The 21,298-nt window shown below is 40.2% G+C and overlaps 1 protein-coding gene across 1 annotated transcript in view; it reads left to right on the top strand.

The window, feature by feature from the left end:
• Window positions 1–21,298, top strand: part of ABCA13 (ATP binding cassette subfamily A member 13) — a 594,731-nt gene that overhangs the window by 237,749 nt on the left and 335,684 nt on the right. The window contains 4 exon segments of the mRNA XM_007524553.2: window positions 6,299–6,413; window positions 10,134–10,463; window positions 14,298–14,367; window positions 16,663–16,794. Of these exon segments, the coding sequence (XP_007524615.1) occupies window positions 6,299–6,413; window positions 10,134–10,463; window positions 14,298–14,367; window positions 16,663–16,794 (647 nt within the window).

Raw genomic sequence — 21,298 nt, 5'->3', positions numbered from 1 at the left:
GACAAGTTGATCCAGACTCCCAGCCTGTCTCTCTATTTCCCTTGTAGGGTGGGGCTCTTGGGAAGTGGAACTCCAGGACAATTGGTGGGATCATCTGTCCAGGGAAGTCTGGTCAGCATCATGCTAGCATCTGGAACCTAGTGGCTCAAAGAGAGTTAACATACAAAGCCAAACAAATTGTTGAACAGTTATGGACCTAAAGGCTGGAATAGTGCAGATGAAGAGTTGCGGGGTGGGGAGTCCTCCATTTTTTAGATAGCTAGTAGGCATATTTTAGTTCAATTCCAAAGGGCCTATAGCTTTACTAGTTTTTTTTCCCCCTAAGACTGAAATCTGATATGCAGGTGGATCCAAGTTATTGTCTGGGGAGACAATGTCATGGCTGGAAAAGGGACAGAAAGCTGGATCAGGGAAGAGAGTAGCTCCCTAATATGGGGGAGGGGTATAAATATTGTTGACCATAAACCCCATCGATTTGATTAGATCTGGGTCCCATATTTAGCTTAGGAGCCTATGGGACCTCTGTCCTGTAGTTCTGAGCTCACATTCTGTGGTCATGAGTAGGAACATTCCAAGCTGGCCCAATATCGACCCATCTTCCTCTGGTGTAGCATAGAGTATGTTGTCCATTCTCCCTTTTGAGGATGGAACATTCTTTACCATTGTTGATCCAAGTTGAGGGCAAGGTCCTATGGGGGCCCCACAAAGGGGTCTGTTTTGTTGTTCCTGATAGAGCTGACTGGTAAGATTGGAGAGAGGGATTTATTCAATGTCTAAACCTATCATGTCTGTATGGGAATCTCAGGACTCCCCAAATAGGTCCCCAGCTGATGGGGTGGCCTGATAGTGACTAAAGAATCCTCATTAAAGTATGCCAATCTCTTGCCGTTTTTCAGCTTTTGCAGTCCTTGCTTTGCTAAGGTTAACTTCGGAGTGAGTGAGAGAACTATAATAGGAAGTAGGTGAGGAGGGTATCTAAGTCTAATTAGATATTATTTCATTAGGAACTTTATATTGACTCCCTGCAGACTATTGTGTATTTTTACTATCAGGTATATATTTTGCCCTAGTTTATGGATACGAGACAACATATGCTCAAGTTCTGTTGATGAGTGGAATCATCCCATACTCATCTTTATCTTGCTGATTTAGCTCACTTAAAATAATTCCTTCTAGCTCCGTCCAAGATGGGTCAGAGAAGGTGGGTTCATTGTTCTTAATAGTTGCATAGTTTTGCATTGTGTATATATACCACGGCTTTCTCAGCCACTCATCTGTTGTTGGGCACCTGAGTTGCTTCCAGGTTTTAGCTATTATGAATTGTGCTGCTATGAACATAGGCGTACACATATCTTTTTGGTTGGGTGTTATGGAGTCCTTGGGGTAGATCCCCAGGAGAGGAATTGCTGGGTCATATGGAAGGTCCATATCTAGCCTTGTGAGAGTTCTCCAGACTGTTCTCCAAAGAGGCTGGACCAATTTACATTCCCACCAGCAGTGTAGAAGGCTTTCTGTCCCCACAGCCTCTCCGGCATTTGTTGCTGCTGTCCGTTTTGGTGTATGCCATTCTCACAGGAGTGATGTGGTATCTCAATATTATCTTTATTTACATTTCTCTGACAATTGGTGACCTGGAGCCATCTTTCATGTGTTTGTTAGCCTGTTGAATCTCTTCTGTAGTGAATGTTTTGTTCATATCCTGTGCCCATTTTTGGCAGGGGGTCATTTGTATTTTTATTGCTAAATTTGCTGAGCTCTTTTTATATTTTGGTTATTAGTCTCTTGTCTGCTGTATGGCATTTGAAGATCTCCCATTCGGCGAGTGGTCTCTTTGTTTGTGTAATAATTTCTTTTTTTTAAATTTTAATTAATTTATTTAAAAAAGGAGACATTAACAAAACCATAGAATAAGAGGGGTACAATTCCACATAATTCCAACCACCAGATCTCCATATCCCATACCCTCCCCTGATAACTTTCCCATTCTCTATCCCTCTGGGAGTATGGACCCAAGGTCATTGTGGGATGCAGAAGATGGAAGGTCTGGCTTCTGTAATTGCTTCCTAGCTGAACATGGGCATTGACTGTTCGATCCATACTCTTACCCTGCCTCTCTCTTTCCCTAGTAGGGTGGGGCTCTGGGGAAGTGGAGCTCTAGGACACATTGGTGTGGTTGTCTGTCCAGGAAGTCTGGTCAGCATCCTGCTGGCACCTGGAACCTGGTGGCTCAAAAGAGAGTTTACATACAAAGCCAAACAAACTATTGAACAATGATGGACCTCAAGACTGGAATAGTGCAGATGAAGTGTTGGGGTGTACTTATTGAAGACTATTGTGTACTTTTACTTTCAGGTATATATTTTGCCCTAGTTTATGGATACCTGTGAGCATATGCTCTATCTCATGGGACCTGGTCTATATTTAGGTTTTGGGACTTTGTTAGGAAGTGAACCACCTGGAATGGAGTTAGAGAATACTATGAAAGGAAAGGTCTCACCCGAGTAATGAAGCTGAAGGTATTGTCATTCCACACCTGAAGTCTCTGGATACAGTCTGAAATGAAGCATTCTGGGGTGGCACTCACTGCGTTGATTAGGTTGCGATCTGTGGGTGCAATATTATTTGATATGCATTGAGAGAAGCATGCAGGAAAGTGCGCCCCACCCTAAGGTTCCAGGACTGGGGGAAATATAGGTTCTATAGTGGAAATGTGAGGTTCCTGCTGTCTTAGGGTTCAAGAAGACAATAGACAGTTATTGTTATCATCACATTATTTGGTAATTGGGTTAACTGTGAAAAGTCCCTTTGTTAGGATTTGCTGTATAATACCCAGCATCTTGTATATAGCTATGGCACCAGTTGCTTCTGTTCTCCCTGGTCTAGGCTTTTGAGAGAGTCAACATATCAAAGACTCAGCCTTTGTATTAAAAAGACTCAGTCTGTGCTTTAAAAAGTTTGAGACATACAATCAATTTTTCCCCTCTCATATTAATTAGTGATTTATATGACTTGTGTGATAGCTTATTTGGCTGTGCAGAAGCTTTTCAATTTGATGTAGTCCCATTGGTTGTTTCTTCTTTAGTCTTTAGTCTTGCAATTGGAATTGTATCATCAAAGATGTCCTTGAGGTTTAGGTGGGAAAGTGTTCCACCAATATTTTCCTCTAAGTATTTGATAATTTCTGGTCTAACATGCAGGTCCTTGATCCATTTGGAATTGATTTTTGTTTCTGGTGAGATAAAGTGGTTCAGTTTCATTCTTCTGTATGTTTCAACCCAGTTTCCCCAGTACCATTTATTGAAGAGAGACTCCTTCTTCCATTTAAAACTTTGGACCCCCTTATAAAAGATTAGATGTCCATAGGTGTGGGGGTTTAGTACTGAGCTTTCAGTTCTGTTCCACTGGTCTGTGTGCCTATTTTTGTTCCAGTACCAGGCTGTTTTGATGATGTTGGCCTTATAATATAGTTTGAGATCTGCAAGTGTGATGTTTTCATTTCTGTTTCTTTTCCTCAAGATGGCTTTGGCAATTATAGGTGTTTTCTGGTTTCAGTTAAATGACTGTACTTTTTAATGGTTGCCTGCTTTAACTGTTTCCTGTCTGAGAAGGTTTTGATCCTTCCATCTCTTTGAATGAAAGTCTAGCAGGATATATTATCCTTGGTTGAAACCCTTTTTCATTCAGTGTTCGGTAGATATCTTGCCATTCTCTTCTGGCTTTTAGAGTTTGAGTGGAGAAGTCTGCTGATAGTCCTCTGTGTTTTCCCATGTATTTGATTTTTTGTTTTTCTCTTGCAGCCTTTAGGATTATTTCTTTATTCTTACTTCTTTTCATTGTAAATAAGATGTGTCGTGGTGTCTTCACCACGTGTGTGTCTGGGCGATTCTGTTTGGGACTCTCTGGGCCTCTTGAATCTTAATGTCCTTTCTGTTTTTTAGGTCTTGGAGGTTTTCTTCCATTATTTCCTCTAGAATATTTACTTCCCCATCCTGTCTTTCTTCCTCTGGTAGGCCAATTTATATAAATGTTACTTCTTCTGAAATCATCCCATATATCTTTCTTGTTGTTTCCAGTGTCTCTAATCTCTTTTTGAGCTCTTTTTCCTCTTTCTTTGTTTTCTCTAGCTCATCCTCTGTCTGGCTAATTCTGTTTTCTGCTTCTGTTAATCTGTTTTTCCTTCCCTCAGCTTCTTTCTTCTGCTCTGTCATAGTATTAGCTTGTTCTGCTTGTTGGCCTTTTAACTCAACTATTTCAGCTTTTATTTCTCTAATTACCTTGAGGTAGTTCATATTTTCTTTGAGGTTCTCATCTGATATTTCCCTAATTCTGATAGCACTTTCCTCCATAGTTGTCTTCATTTCTGTGATTATTAGGTTTACAATTACTTGCATACTTTTCTTATATATGGTTACTTCTGACTGATTTGTAGTTTCTTCTGGGCTCCTGTCCAGATTCATTGTTGTAGCAGATTTAGTTGCTCTTTATTTAACCTTTTTTTTCATTGATGTGCTTTTTATTTTTCTGTTCTGTCGTTCTTTAGTTGTTGTGTTTTGAGTACAAGCCACACTATATTAAAGACCTTTATGACATGTGCAGTCACCAACCTCAGAAATTACAATAGTAACTGAGGCAAGGATTTATGCAGTTCAACCAATACCGTTTAGCCAAACAACATCTCCAGTCCAATAAAAAATAGCAACCAAACAAAAGAAAAAGAGACAGGAAAAAAGGGAAAGCAAGAATGACAATTATACAAATCTACTGTCCTCTATAAATTCTAGGGATAGAAAGGGGAGAAAGGGAAATAGAGAAGACACACACACACACACACACACACACACACACACAAAGAGTCCACTCCAAGTCAGATTTATTCCTTAAAATAATTCACAAGCAAGTATCAGTGAATTCAGAAAACAAAAGGAGAAAGGAAAATAATAATAATAAAAAAGAAGTAAAGAAAGAAATAAGAAAAAAGGAAGAGCAGTGAAAGGAAAGATTTTTTTCTATAAGTGGCTAGGAGGAGAGAAAAAGGAGCGTGGAGAGAAACAAGTTCCTCTCACAATGGTTAGGATACCCAGTCACCTAGCAATGGAAAAAACAACAATGGTTAATTTTAGTTAACCTGAAGAAGATGGATGGAAAAGGGACATGTGTATATAATAATAGTAGTAATAAAATAAAATAAAATAGAGTAGAAAACCCCTAACAGTCAGTCTGCAGCTTGGACTGCTCTATTGGCTGCAGGCACCTTGAGCAAAGACAGCCAATTGTAAGAAGTATCCAAAAAAACAAAAAAAACAAAAACCTCTCCAGGTAGTCTTTCTCAGGCAGGGATGAGACTCTGATTGGTCAGTGCCGTGATGGCTTCCCGGGCGGGAGACAGAGATGACCAAGGACTCATGGCTGAGCTGAGAAGCAGTATCTCTTTATTGATGAGCGGGGATGCGGTTCAAAAAACTAATCTCTTCTAATCACAACACAATTCTCTCCTGCATCTCTCCCCTGAGGCGGAAGAGTCAGGAAAAAAGGAAGTACTACAATAGGGGGCGGGGAGAAGGAAAAAGCTCTAACCAGCAAGGACTAAACCAGATGTCTCAGAGGCAGGGGAGGGAAGACCAAACCAATGTCCTGGAGGCAGGGGGGTGCCCAGCCAACAGTGGACATGCAAACAGAACACATCGCAAGCAATACAAGCAAACCCAATGTGATGATAAAAACAGAAGGTCTCACAAGCAGAATTCAGAAGCTTACCAACAGGTCAGGTATTTTGTCACTCAAATAGAGCTCTAGCCACTTAAAAAAAGAAAGAGAGAGAAGTTAAAGGAATAGGCTTGGAATGACATCCCTGGTGAGACTGGAATCTTTTTAAAGAAAATAGCTCAGTGGGGAACCTGCTAGGAGCAGCTGCACTGCCCCTGGTGGCTGGTACTGGGGTGGGGGTGGGGTTGAGCTCAGAAATAATCAAAGGATTTTCCTTTGTCCCCTTGACCTCTGTTTGTAAGCCCAAGAGAGAGTTATGGGACTGTATTTTGGTGTCACTCTGACCAGCCCATGTTCACCCTCCTACAGACAGCCTAGTATCCTACCCTATCCAGCAGATGCCAGGTTGCAAGCTGCTGCCTCTTGGAACTCAAGGCAACTGCAGCTCCAAAGTCGTCATCTTGGCTCCACCTCCAGACTTCTCTTTTATAACCACAACCAAGCAATACCCACTAGAGTACCACACTTAGCAGGAGCTTGACTCAGTGCCAAGGCTACTTAGCCCTCAGATGCTAACTGGATTGTTTCTTTGCAGATTCTTGAACAATGTTGGATTCTTCTTCCCCCTGATAATGATGTTGACATGGATGGTGTCTGTGGCCAGTATGGTCCGAAAGCTGGTTTATGAACGGGAGATTCAGATAGAAGAGGTAGGTTGCCTTTGAACTTGTCTGGGACACTGGGAGAGGCTACTGTGCTGTGCAGTTGAATTCTGTCCCAGATTAAACCCAAACATTGGCTTTACCTACTGGGTTCTTCATGTGCAGAGCCTCACTTTGTTCTTGTCCCAAATCAATAATGGTCCACTTGAGGTTATCAGGTTACTTATGAAAAAAGGAGTAGACACAAGAAATCAAAAGGACCAAAACAGTGCAGCTTCTTCAGTCTAACCCAATAAAACATAATAAAAGACTTCCTATCTTCATTTATAGTTAGAATTCTTTTATGCAGTCTTGTGATTTTGTCCTAGTATTGTTAATGCTTGGATATATGAAACTTATTTTAAGAATTAACAATCATAACAGTATTTGGTTCAGTCTTGCCTGCATTTAGCTACCCCTGTAGAAGGGGGCATGCTATCCATTTTTTTAAATTGCCACCAGGGTTATCACTGCTGCTCAATGATAACCAGCTGAATGATGAATCCACCACTTTTAGTAGACATTCTTTCTTTTTTTTTTTCTTTTATTTTATAGGATAGAGAGAAATTGAAAAGATTGGGGGAGATAGGAAGAGACAAAGAGACACATGTAGCATTGCTTTACTGATTGTGAAGTTTCCCTTTTATAGGCATGGAACAGGGGCTTGAACTCTGGTCTTTGCATATCTCAACAGATCTGCTCAACTGGGGGGTGCCATCACCAGGACCCTGTTAAAAATTTTCTCAATATCTGTTTGCATCAAGAAAAAGTGTGGTAGAGGACACTGTGTTTTCCTTTTTGTGTTCCTTCTTATCACCAAGGATTCATTATTCTGAGACAACTTCTTCAGGTAGGAAGAGATGGAGTCAGAGAGATAGGAGGAGAAACAGAAATATACCACAGCATCAGAACCTTCCCCAGTGGGCTAGTTGGCTAGAACCTGGATTTAGGGCATGACAAAGCAGGTGCACTGTCCCAGTGAGATATTTTGCTGGACCTTCTTTTTTAGATAGAAAGTAGAGATAGACAGTGGAAGAGACCACAGCACTAAAACTTTCTTCAGTTGGTGGGGGCTGGGCTTAAACCTGGGTGCATCATGGCAAAGCAGGACACACTGTCTTAGTGAACTGTCTCACTGGTTCCCCCATTTGGTTTTGAGAAGAACTTGTTTTATTGTTTTCATAGTGTTTACCTATTAGCAATCAACTTATTACTGGGTTTCCATGTTTCTTTCCCATCCAGTGGAGCTCAGGGCATAGGACCTGGAGACTGTGAGGTGATCTTACTCAGCTCCTGTATTTCATTTGGCTGTTGGCCACCCAGATGGGTCTTCAGAATGGGGTGTCTTCACTTTATAAGCAAGCAGCCTCATGCTCACAGACATTGCTGTGTTAGAGATATATAGGTCATAGGTGCAGTGGGTGACACCATTTACTTTTGTTCCTTGCCACTTGCTCATTTTGTAGAACACATTTAAAAACCTATGCAACAGTCTAGGCGACAGCATAGTGATTATATAAAAAGACTTTTATGTCTGAGGCTCTGAACTCCCAGGTTCAATCCCCATTAACACAGTAAGTCAGAGCTGAGCAGTGCTCTGATCTCTCTGTACCTCTCACTTAAAAATAAACTGATACAAAATATAAACCCTATGCAATATCATCTGCCAGCCAAATATCATACCTTAAGGATCTGAAATTCCCTCCTTCATTTTTTTGTTGTTATTGCCACTATGGTTATTGTTGTGGTTCAGTGCTGGCACCATGGATCTACTGCTCCTGGCTGCCAACCTGCATATTTTCCATCTTTTCTCTTTCCTTATATTTGGCAGGGCAGAAAAATTGAAAGGTTTCGAGAAGCAGACAGAGAGGGAGAGAGAAAAAGAGACACTTGCAGCACTGATTCACTGCTCATGAAGCATCCCCCCCTGCAGGTAGGGAGTGGGAGACTGAACCCGGGTCCTTTCACATGGTGATACATTCATTTAACCAGGTGTGCCACCACCCAGCGAACCTTTTTTTTTTTAAATGATTTAATAAAAACTGACAAGATTGTAGGGCAAGAGGGGTATAATTCCATACAATTCTCACCACCAGCATTTGTATTTCATTCACTCCATGGGAAGTTTCCCTATTCTTTATCTCTCTGGAAGTATTAACCCAGGATCATTATGGGGTGCAGAAGGTAGGAGGTCTGGCTTCTGTAATTGCTTCTCCACTGGACATGGTTGTTGGCAGGTCGATCCATACCCCCAGCCTATTTTTATCTTTCCCTAGTGGAGTAGGGCTCTGGTGAGATGGTGTTCCAGGACACATTGATGAGGTCATCTGCTCAGGGACATCAGGTTGGTGTCATGGTGGCATCTGCAACTTGGTGGATGAAAAGCATTAATACATAAAGCAGAACAAGTTGTTTAATAATCAGGAATCTAAAGGTAAGAATATAGAAGATTTAAGTTAGGGTATCCATTTTGGGAAAAACTAGGAATCTATTTTAGGTATATTCCAAGGGGCCCATGACTTCACTAATTTTTGCCTGAGCCTGACAGCTAACATGCAGGTGGGCTATAGGTATTATCTGGGGAGAAGATGTCAGAGTTTGTCATCAGGGAAGAAAGTAGCTCCCAGATATGGGAAAAGTATATAAATACCACTAACTGTAGACCCCATTGATCTATTCTAGGTCCCATGTCTATTCATATTTAGCACAGAAGCCTGTGTAACCTCTGCATCATAGCGAGGAACATTCTAGGCTGCACTCATTTCAGGACTAGTCTTCCTTGAGTGGCAGAGTATAGTGACCTAGCCTTCCTTTGGAGAGGGGGGCAGTCCCTACCATTGTTGTTCTACATTGAGGGCAAGTTCCTGTAGAGGCCAACAGAAGGTTTATGATGTTCCTGATGGAGATGACCGGTGATGGTAGAGGGAGGGATCTGTTAGAGGTCTAGGCCCATTATATCTATGTGGGAATCCCTGGATTCCCTGACTAAGGCCCTTGATGATGGACAGCTCCACTGCTTAAAATTTTTTTTTTTCTTTCAGGGTTATCTCTGGAGCTCAGTGCCTACACTAGAAATCCACTGCTCCTGACTGCCATTTCCTCCCATTTAATTAGATAGAACAGAGAGAAATTGAAAGAAGAGGGGGGAGTTAGAGAGGGAGAGAGAAAGTAGACACCTACAGCCCTGATTCACAGCTTGTGAAGCAACCCTCCTTCAGGAAGGGAGCCAAGGGCTCAAACCAGGATCTTTGTGCTGGTCCTTGTGCTTAGTACTATGTGTGCTTAGCTCAGTGCATCACCACCCATCTCCCTGTTTTCTTTTTCTTTACTGAACAAAGCTAATGCAAGTGAAATGAAAGCAAGCAAATAAACAAAAAAATTTAAAAGGAAAAAAGGAAACAAACCCAGATAAATTAAGAAAACGAGAAGACAACAGTGATTAGACCTGAGTCTTGGGGGCCTGTTGCCGCCCTGTTCCTCTGGTTCATGGTTACATATAAATGGTGAATGGCCTGTGCTGCAATGGGGTTTGTTAAAGTTAATGGCTGACTCTTGGAAGGGGTGCATGTTTAGCTGTTTAGGGTAGCTGTTTAGGTGATGTTTCCAAGTCAGCAACTGGGTGAGCATACCTGCCTTTGTTCACCCACTGTAGGCATTATTTTCCTGTTTGAATCTGTTCTTTCATGTGTTCATTGCTGTGATAACTCTGGGTTTCCCTTCCTTTAACAGTATATGAGGATGATGGGAGTGCACCCAACCATCCACTTCCTTGCCTGGTTCCTGGAGAATATGGCTGCCTTGACCTTGAGTAGTGCTACCCTGGCCATCATTCTGAAAACAAGTGGCATCTTTGCACACAGCAATGCCTTGATTATTTTCCTCTTTTTTCTCAATTTCGGGGTGTCCATCATCACGTTGAGTTACTTCTTGAGTGCGTTCTTCCATCAAGCAAACACAGCAGCCCTTTGTACGAGTCTGATGTATATGATCAGCTTTTTGCCTTATATTGTCTTGTTGGTTCTACGTAACCAGATAAGTGTTGTCATCCAGACATTTCTGGTAAGCAGGATTTTAGAATTTTTTAAACTTCCTTTATTATTATTATTTTAACTAGAGCAATGCTCAACTCTGGCATATGGTGAAGCTGAAGATTGAACCCAAGGCTCCCAAATCCCGGGCTCAGTCTCTCATACTGCCATAAACTAGAGCTGAGCAGTGCTCTGGTCTTTCTTCCTGTATCCACTTCTCATTAAGATAAAACACACAAAATACATTTAAAAAACAAATAAAGCAAGACCCTCATCTACCCAACAAAGGAAAATGGGAGCTGACAAATTTTCCATGTTTCCTTTTCAGATTTCCATTACTTTCCTTTTAAAGATTTATTTATTTTTGTGATAGTGAGTAGAAGAGAGAGGGACACACACACACACACACACACACACACACACACCAGAGTAGGGGCTGGGTGGTGGCACACCCAGTGGTATACACGTTACATTGTGCAAGGACCCAGGTTCAAGCCCACTTCCCACTTAGAGGGAAAGCTTCAAGAGCCATGAAGCTGTGCTGCAGGTACCTCTCTTCTCTCTCCCTTTCCACCCCCCCTTTCTGTCTCTAACCAATAAACAAATAGTACTTAATAACAGAAAAAGAAAAAGATCAGAGCATTATCAACTCTGGTATTTGACTGTGCAAGGATCAACTTTTTTGCATATGGGGCCTCAAGCTTGCAAATCTTGTGCTCAAACATTGAGGATTTTCCTGGCTAAATATGGACTTTCAAAATCTGTTTTCCTTTGTTCTACTCACAGGTATGAAATTGCATTATAAAATGAACTTTGGTTATATTTCCAGATAAGTTGCCAGTCAAACCTATTTTTTTCAGTGTAGGATTCAGTGATTTACTTAAAATAAAACTTGTGCATTTTCAATTCACCTTAGATGATCATATTCTCTAGTGAAGGGTGAGGTAAAATAGAATTGTTCTGAGTGAAGATTGACTAGTAATAGAAAAAGGACAAAGCCAAGAATAGTTATTTCAGTATACTGAAATCCAATACTAGTCTTTTGTAAACTTTTATTTTTCTAAGCACATCTTAAGAAAACTATAAGTTTAGATCAGTGTTTCAAAAGTTTTGCAGACACCTTGGATGAGGAGATAAGTAATTATTACCCGTGTCAACAATTGTACCCTGAAACATTAACCCCTAATAAAATTATTTAAAAAAAAAAGAATTGGCATTGTAAAAACAAATACAGAATTGGCATTGTTCGTATCTTGGGGACTCTCAGGATGTTTCCTATATTGGTGATGCCCTAAAGGAAGCATATGGCTTTAGTATTCCTTTGTCTCCTGTGTAGAAATGAATACATTTCCAAAGCTATTTTAGAAGTGGGGAAAATAAGCATTTTTTTCTTGAGGCATCATGAATTACACCGCATTAAGTGGAAAGATCTCTCCGTTAGCAATGTCAGAGTCATTCATCCATTTAAAATGTATCTCCTGCAAAAGCATTAGAACACTTTTAGGCCTCTAAGATGAAATATGGAGGAGAAAGGAACTCATTCATTCTTTTATGACTGTGGCCTGGCAAGCTCAGTGCTGAACATGGAGCAGGAACTCAATCTTGTGGAAGGGAGGAACCAATCATTGTGGAAATGGCCACATTTGCATTATATGCTCAAGGTTTTCCCTTGCCTGGTGGGTCAAGTGAATGCCTCCAACTGCTGCTGTTGGGAGGTAGGATTAGTGTCACTGTGGAAAAAAATTTGGGGAATCACCAAGGAGATTTAGAAGTCATTCAGTCCTGCAAGGGAGTCATAATAGCCTCTTCTGGGAGGAAATGCCCTTGAACTCTGCCTGCTTCAATGCTTAGGTTAGAATATTCTGTGACAACCAGGTTATTCCTCTCCATTGTCAATAAACCCTTCCTTCCATCCTCCATGTTTTCTGCTAGCTGTATTCATATTGCAACACTATACATGCATATGGGAACATGATTCTGCTTAAGTATTGTTTTCTCTATATGTGCTCAACAGGTTTTTAGTTTTCTTTTTTTAATTTCTTATTAGTGATTTAATATTGATCTACAAAATTATGAGATATCAGGAGTATAATTCCACACCACTCCCACCACCAGAGTTCTGTGTTCCCATTCCCTCTATTGGAAACTGCAGTAGTTTTCCCAAGGTCACAGATGTAGGTTGACTAGTATTTCTGTAACTATCTATATTTATATATACTTGCCCTTTTCCCCCCCATGGTCCTGCTTTCTTTTCCTTTCTAAGTCACACCTATACCTGTTAGTACTTTTGAATGTCCTTTCTTTTATTCTCTTCTCTGTCTGGTTCCTAAAATTAGAGTTCAGAGCCCTCTGGTCATCTTCCCTTAACATTTCTCCCCCTCTGGGAGTATGGCCCAAAATACTTTTTTTTTTTTTTCCTTCAGAGTTTTTGCTGGGGCTCATTGCTATGAATCCATTGCTCCTTAAGGCCATTTTTAATTTTTTTTCCCATTTTTACTGGATAGGACAGAGAGAAATTCAGAGAGGAGGGGCAGATAGAAGTAGGGAAAGACAGACATCTGCAGACCTGCTTCTCTGCTTGTGGAGCAACCCATTTTCTGGTGGGGCTCTGGGGGCTTGAACCAGGATCCTTACGCATATCCTTGCACTTTGTCCTATGTGTGCTTAACCTGGTGTGTTACCGCCCAGCCCCCTGGACCAAAATTTTTTATGGGCTGCAGAAGTTGGGTGTTCTTGCTCCTGTAATTGCTTCTCCACTGGACATGGGTGTTGGTAGGTGAATCCATACCCCCAGCCTTTCTCTATTTTTCTCTTGTGGGATAGGGCTCTGGGGAGAGAAGGTTCCAGGACACACTGGTGAGGTTGTCTACCCAGAGAGGTCAGGATGAAATCATAGTAGCAACTGCAACTTAGTGGCTGTGGCTTAGTGAGTTTCTGAAGAAATTCTAGTTGTATTTTACTGAGTTTTCAATTAATTTTTAAAAAATCTATTTTCACAGGAGAGTAGTCTGAAATGGCTCCTAGTTCATAGCCATACCTTCAGAAGACCCTGGGTTTTTAGTTTTCCTATGTGTCAGACCAAAAATTTTGCCTTAGTGCCTATTAGATGTTTTCAGAATAATTATAACACACAAGACTGTTTAGAATCTTCCCCTTTATTTATCTTGTATGTGGCAAATGATGCATTGACACACTGAAGTTCTAAAACTGTTGCTTTCATTTTTACTTTAATTTTTACATTGAAGAGTTCTCCACATCTAAAGTTTTATGTCCTTTTCACATTTTCAAATGTTTTCTGACAAGTAAAAAAAAAAAATCTGTCTATGGTACATTATATTTTCAAATGTAGAATACTTTTTTTCAATGGACTTTCTTCTTTTCACTTTCTGACATAAGACCTCTCCTCTGGAAATAAAATAACAGTTTTCTCCAATATACTTTTTTTCTAATAGAATAATGTATATGTTCTGGCCCTCTGCCTGCAGTGTGCTCCAGGGCATTCACTTTATAATAAAAAATAGCAAATTGGTCAATTCCATTTTCCACTGTTTTGTGTTACATATTTCTGTATACAGTGCATTGAATTTATGACACATCCAGCATTGCAGTAAAGAGAAATAATGCCTTTTAACATTAAAAACTAGCTTGTTATCACACCTTTCAGAATGAGCTGACATGTGGCTAAGTCTCCCACTTCAGATACAAAAGTCGCTGCCTGGAGCAAAGCTTGGGCATCATTATAGTCAGAGAGTGTTGTGACTCCTCTATTTGAATTCAGTGCTGTGGATTTTCTGTGTCCCAATCAAGCACTAATGTTCTTTTCTTTTCTTTCTTTTTTTCTCTCCACTCCATTAATTCTCTGCAGTGCCTCCTTTCAACCACTGCCTTTGGACAAGGAGTATTTTTTGTTACATTCCTAGAAGGGCAAGAGACAGGTAAGAGGATGTACTTGCAATAATTATCGAAATGACAGCATGTGAGCTTCAAGTGTGCACCATTATACATCACCATCTAGATATAATAATTAAATTCACTGAGCTCGTTCTCCTCCATGTACTTCAGGTCCCCAAGCATGTAATACATCTTTATGCAGTGGTCTGCCTGTGGGCACACAGGCTACTTCCAACCTTTGACTGTTGGGAATGGTGTTTCTATAAATAAGGGTGCAAACATCTCTTCAGACTAGTGTTTTCATAGTTCTAGGATATGGGATAACCATATGAACTAGAATTTTTATTCTTGATTTTAAAAATAATTAATTTATTCATTGGGTAGAGAAATCAAGAGGGAATGGGAAAATAGGAAGAGAGAAAAAGAGGTACCTGCAGACTTGTTTCATTGCTTCTGAAGTCCCACCTGCCTTGCAGTTGGGGACAGGGGTTTGGACCTAGTTTCTTGCACATATAATGTGTGCAGTCAGCTGGGTGTGCCACTGTCTGGCCCCAATATTAATTTTTTGATAAATGAAATTCTAAGTCTGACCAGTCCTCTATTTCTTGGTGCTTATATAGTTGCGGTGGTGTATTTTTGTGAATATTCACAGTCAAAACTCATGCTATAAATGTAACTCAACTATAACCTCCTATTAGCCTGCTAATTTGGGATTAGTCTAAGCGGTTCCAGAATTTTCATTACAACATGTTGAACTATTATAAATTATCCCATACTAATGCAGTTGAGTAATCCTGAATGTTTTTTCCTGAATTCCCAAAACTCGTTTAAAGAGGATTGGATGGAGAAGGCACAGAAGAAGCATGGTGACTGTTGGGAGATGTTGAATATATTGAGTTAAGTTGAAGCAAGTTCACACTGTAGTAACAGTGTCTTAATTGAGTTGTTGTGTAGTAACACAGAAGAATTAAGGAAGAAGCATATTTTTCTTGAAAAAAATTTAATCCTGAAATAAATAAAAACAAAGAAAAATAATGATTAATTCCCAATACAAGCCTTATATGTTCTTTTTCCTATATTTTCTTATAATGGAGAGGCTAATATAAGTTGAAGTTTCTGTTTTCAAGGAGTGCTCTTTATCTTTCTAAGAAGATGTATTTAGTTATTGAGAGAGAGAGAGAAAGAGAAGGAAAAAGAGAGGGAGAAGGGGGAAGAAAAGGGAAAGGGGAAAAGAGTGAGAGGGAGAGGGAGAGAAAGAAACTGGGGCATCACTATGGCTTATGTGGTGACAGGAATTTAACGTGGGACCATATATGCAAACCCTTCACTGACTCACCTTCCCAGCTGCTGATTTTCTCTACATGTAGACTTAAAATTTTTTTTATTTATAAAAATGAAACACTGACAAAACCATAGGATAAGAGGGGTACAACTTTGCACATTTCCCACCACCAGACCTCTGTATCCCATCTCCTCCCCTTGATAGCTTTCCTATTCTTTAACCCTCTGGGAGTATGGACCCAAGATCATACACGTCGACTTTTTAACTAAAAGAGTAATGCTGGATTGCTAAGACAATATTTTTTAAAAAGTATTTTTAAAATTATTTATATATTATTGGGCAGAGATAGAAATTGAGAGGTGAGAGGAGATAGGGAAAGAGACAAAGAGACTACTGCAGACCTGCTTCACCACTTGTAAAGCATTTCCCCTGCAGGTGGGTACCAGGGACTTGAACCTGGCTTCTTTCACACTGTAATGTGTGCACTTAATCAGGTGCACACCCAGGTGCATCACCTGGGACCCAAGACAACCTTTAATTCTTAAATAAATGTTAGGTATTAAGGTATTTCTGGTCAGGAGTAGGGCGGTAGCCTAGCCAGTTAAAAGTATGTGGTGCGAAGTGCAAGGACCGGTGTAAGGGTCCCAGTTCAAGCCCCTGGCTCCCCACCTGCAGGGGAGTTGCTTCACAGGCAGTGAAGCAGGTCTGCAGGTGTCTATCTTTCTCTCTCACTTTCTGCCTTCCCCTCCTCTCTCCATTTCCCTCTGTCCTATCCAACAACAATGACGTCAACAATAACTACAACAATAAAAAATAACAAGGGCAACAAAAGGGAAAATAAAAAAAAAGATATTACTGGTCTCTTTACCCAATATGATAGAAATAAATGTGATAATAGACTAGCTAACATTTTTTGAGAAAGATTACCAGTCTTGATTTGGATTTTCCTTTTGTTTTTAACTGTATTCAGCTTTGCAGAACTAATGAACTTAACTTCCCAAACTTTACACTGGAAGAGGATGTGCAGCTTTTACTCTGACCTTTTCCTTCCATCCAGGGATTCAGTGGAATAATATGTACCAGGCTCCAGAACAAGTGGGCATGACATTTGGCTGGGTTTGCTGGATGATTCTGTTTGATTCAGGCCTTTATTTTTTGTGTGGATGGTACCTCAGTAACTTGGCTCCAGGTAAGAAAACTTTATGAAAATAACACAACCAATGAAAAGAACAGCATGAACTAAGTCCATGGCTCTTTATCAGATGACATGAGAAAGGGAATTTACATACGGCATTGTACAGGGAGTATGAACTACTAAGAAGATGGCATTTTTTTCTTTTCTTTTCTTTTTGCCTCCAGAATTATCACTGGAGCTTGGTGCTAGCACTAAGTCCACAGCTTCTGGCGGTCATTTTTCATTTTTATCGGATAGGGATAGCACAGAGAGAAATTGAGAGGGGAGGGGGAGGTAGAGAGGGAGAAAGAAACCTGCAGCTTTGCTTCACCATTCGCAAAGCTTCCCCCCTGCAGGTGGGGACTGAGTGCTTAAACCTGGGTCCTTGCACATTATAACATGTGTGCTTAACAAAGCACATCACTACTGGGCTCCAGAAGATGACATTTTAAAAACTGATTTAATTTATTATTCTTTTATTGCCACCAGGGTTATTGCTGGGACTTTGTGTCAGCACTACAAATTCTGAGGCTCAGTGCCTGCTTGACTTTATTACTTCTGGCAGCTAATTTTTCTTTTTATTTCTATTTTTGTTATAAGGAGGGGGAAAAGATGAAGGGAGAGTAGAAGAGGGAGAGGTAGGGGGAGAAGGAGGGAGGGAGGGAGGGAGAGAGAGAGAGAGAGAGAGAGAGTGAGACAGTGAGCTAATCTTCAGGTAGAGAACCTTAGCCAGATGCCAGTATTCTGAGATCTAATGCATCTCAGTGTCTCAGGGGTGAGTAAGAATAACTTGGCACCATTCAGTTGATTTGAAGAGATCTGGAGGGACACACACAAGACATCTTGATATAGGACAGTGTCAAGTGAATCATCCAAACCAGAATTCCAGCACAGAATTTATTGGTAAAATCATGCAGCACAACAGAAAGGAACAAGGGAGATAAAAGATGTTTTTTAAGTAAAACATACATCAGGAACACATGTCAAGGTGCAAGTAACAGGTAGTTACAATTTTCATGGTGGGGAAACATCAAGATTATAGGTAAATTAAATGACAGTAGTCTTTGAATGTCATCATGCCACCTACATCACCTATACTTCTTTGATGCTTTAAGGGAGTTATGACAAAGGAGTGCCTGAAATTTTTCTTACTGGAAGGCCTCCTGGTATTTTTAGAGAAAGGAGTGTCTCTGGGAACAAACAGCTGGACATATTTTTTTTTAAAACATGGGGGCACAGGTAAAATCAGTAGGATACCTAACAACAAATATCAGGAAGTTTGAGATCAGGAGAGAGAGAGAGAGAGAGAATGGGAATGAGAGACAAGTGCAGCATAGCTCCATGGCTTGTGAAGCTCCTCCCCCAGCTTAAACCCTGGTCCTTACTGTATGTGGTGATGTATGTGTTGTGCCTGACATGCCACAATCCTGCTCCAGAAAAACTTGTGTTTCTAGTTAATAAACATGAGTTAAGAGGTCTGTATCTGATTATAAAATGGGGATGTCTTGGAATTCAAAGGAAAAGGACAAAAAATAGCTGGCAAGTTTAAGTTCAGCACAAGATGGTTTTCCTTAGCAGTGTGGATGGAGATGAATGTTAAGTGTGGCAAGGGATCCAGGAGGACCTAAGTCTCCCTGCAATTGTCAGGACCTGAGGAAGAAAACTGCTCTTGGACTCATCTTGTCTCCCTTCCTTGGGTCTGGCCACAGGCTCTGCTCACCCAGAGCTCCTGCCTAGTTAGTCACATGTCCAGAGCAGTGTGTGGGGAAAGCCCTATCTGCACATCCAAAGGCTCTTCATCTTCCTTTAATTGATGACAGCATTGCCCTGGTGTACATGCCTTGGGCCCTGAGGACCTTCAAGTGAATCCCTGTCTCGTCTACTTATCCAGGTAGAACCATCTTCAGGAAGGAGAAATGTCAGAGAGGGAGAAGGAGAAAGAGAGAGGAAGAGAGATGAAAGGATGGAGAGAGACAGAGAGGAAGAGGGGAAAGGAAAGAGGAAGGGAGAGGGAGATGGTAAGGGAGAGAAAGGGGAGGGGGACAAGGGATGAGAGGAGGGGAAGGAGAAAGAGAGGGAGGGAGGGACAGGGGTAAAGGAAGAGGGAGAAGGAGAGAGTAGAAGAGATTAAGTAAGATGCAGAGATCAAAGAAAGGAGACCCTGATCTGACAGGTTTTTGAAGTCCTTCTGAGTAAAATGGAACCACACAGGGCAGCAGCTGGAACTACAGAAGACCTGAGATACTAAGGGTTTTTTTGTCTGATGATGACTGTTGTGGTTGTTTTGATCATCCGTGATTAGTGGCACAGCTATGTGCCTGTGTGCTGGTGAGGATGGTGAGGGCTTTAGCAAATACTGCTTCTGTGAGAAGAGAGAGGACAGGGGTTGGGGAAGCACTGTGGGCAGGTGAGAGGGGAAGCTTGGTGCAAGCAGGGAGACCTGGCTTCTCCAGAGGGTGGTTTGGGGTGGTGGAAACAGTGTTTCCAGGCTCTTCTGTCTGTCTGCTTCCTCAGGGGAGTAGGGCTCAGGGCTATGGCAGGAGACACCGTGGAGAAGAGGGAGAAGAGAAGAGAAGTATCTTCTGGAGGTGTTGGTTGTAGATGGGAATTAAATGTTGAAATGAAAGCTCTATTCATAAACAAATTAAAAAATAAAAGATATCAAAAAGAGAGGGAGTAAACCACTTATTTTTAGTTTCTATGAGAAAAACAGATACAAACAGATGACTGATCACAAATGCAGAAACATGAAGGTCAGTATCATTGCCATGTGGCAGTAATAAATAGAGGACAATGAAAGAAAGATTCATAGGGGCCAGGCTGTGACACACTTGGTTAAGTACACACATTTACCATGATCGAGGACCTGGGTTCAAGCCTCTGGTCCCCAGCTGCAGGGAGAAAGCTTCACAAGTGGTGAAATTGTTGCAGGTGTCTCTCTGTTTCTCTCCCTCTCTGTCTCTACCCCTCTCAATTTCTTTCTGCCTCTATCTAATAAAAAAAAATATATATAAAAAATTAGGCTAAAATAGACTATCTCTGTAAACCCAATGTAAATAAAGAATATATAAATAAAGATAAAATATTGTTGAGCACAAAATAGCAGCAAATAAATGAAACAAATGACACAATCCTGAATGCATATATTTCTCATTAAGTAGAATTTTCTCCATGTTAATGTATACACTCATGATAAATTATATCTAATAAGAAACACTACATTTATGCAACATAATAAACTTACATGAGTTATGTATGGAAAATATTAAAAAGAATTTGCTTATAATTGATTAAATGCTTTTTAATAGGTCACTAGAAATAGAAATTAACGATCATGACAAAACATTATTGAAATTAATGAGAGGGACTGGTGACTGATGATTGTATGAGACATCGTTAGAAGATGATAAGCAACTCACTCACACATAGCAATTTGCTTCATCTTAAGGTTGGCCTATTAGTCAAGGAGAAGGTATACATTCCTTGATCTGTCCCATTAGGGAAAAATTAAGAGTCATTTATAACTTCACCAAAACTACATGTACTGTGTTTCTCCTGGTGGGGAGCAGGAAAATTATAATTCTAAAGCTAGGAAGGCTTTTCTAAACAGAATTTCAAAGACATACATAATAAGAATTGATACCATTTTCTTTGTGAAAACATACATTAATATTTCAAAGTATCCAAATACACAGTATTGTAGGCGAATGTGCAAGGTTATGAAGGTATCATTTTATATATACATATATATATGTATATACATATATATATGAAAGAAAATGTTTAAATTTTAGAAAGACTCATTAACTCAATAGATACACCAGTAAACAAGAACAAGTCATTTATTGAAAAAATAAAAATGTGTTTTATAAGCTTTTAAATAGACTTACTATTATGTAGACATAGAAATGCAAATTCAAAGAAGACATTTTTTTCCATCTCTGACTATGCTAAAAATGAGGATATCTAGTGTAGAATTATGTCTGTGAAAATGAAAGAACGGGTGATAATTTTAATTGACAACCACTGTAGTGTGTCAGATATGTACAATAATCCTTAAAATGATTATAATTTTTGATTAAAAAATTAAGAAATGGAAAGATGCAAAGTATTTTACCTAGATAATACTCACACACTATTTACAAAAGAAAAAATCTAGCAAAAATCCATATTTAAGAATGGCAGAATGATCAGGCGATTTCTGTTAACATACTGTGGACATAGTACACTACCATTCTGTTTACTGCAAGAATGAATCACTATACAATGTAAAGGAGATCATAAACTGCTTTGGGTCTAGCATTGACAATGAAATAAGGGATATAATCAGATAATACTCTTAAGTTTTTCATTGTTGTTGTCATGGGGTTTCATTGCTCTAGGCTAATTTTTCAGATAGAAAGAAGAGAGACAGCAAAAGAAAGACAGCACAGTAGTAGAACTTCTTCCAATGCCCTGGAGTCTGGGCCTATGGCAAAATAGGTACACTAGCAACACTTCTGGAGGCGGGGCTACAGAG

The sequence above is a fragment of the Erinaceus europaeus genome, chromosome 14 (genome assembly GCF_950295315.1).
Source record: "Erinaceus europaeus chromosome 14, mEriEur2.1, whole genome shotgun sequence".
NCBI lineage: Eukaryota > Metazoa > Chordata > Mammalia > Eulipotyphla > Erinaceidae > Erinaceus > Erinaceus europaeus.
Note: the sequence above shows the minus strand (reverse complement) of the source record. Positions and strands in the feature narration are given on the sequence as shown.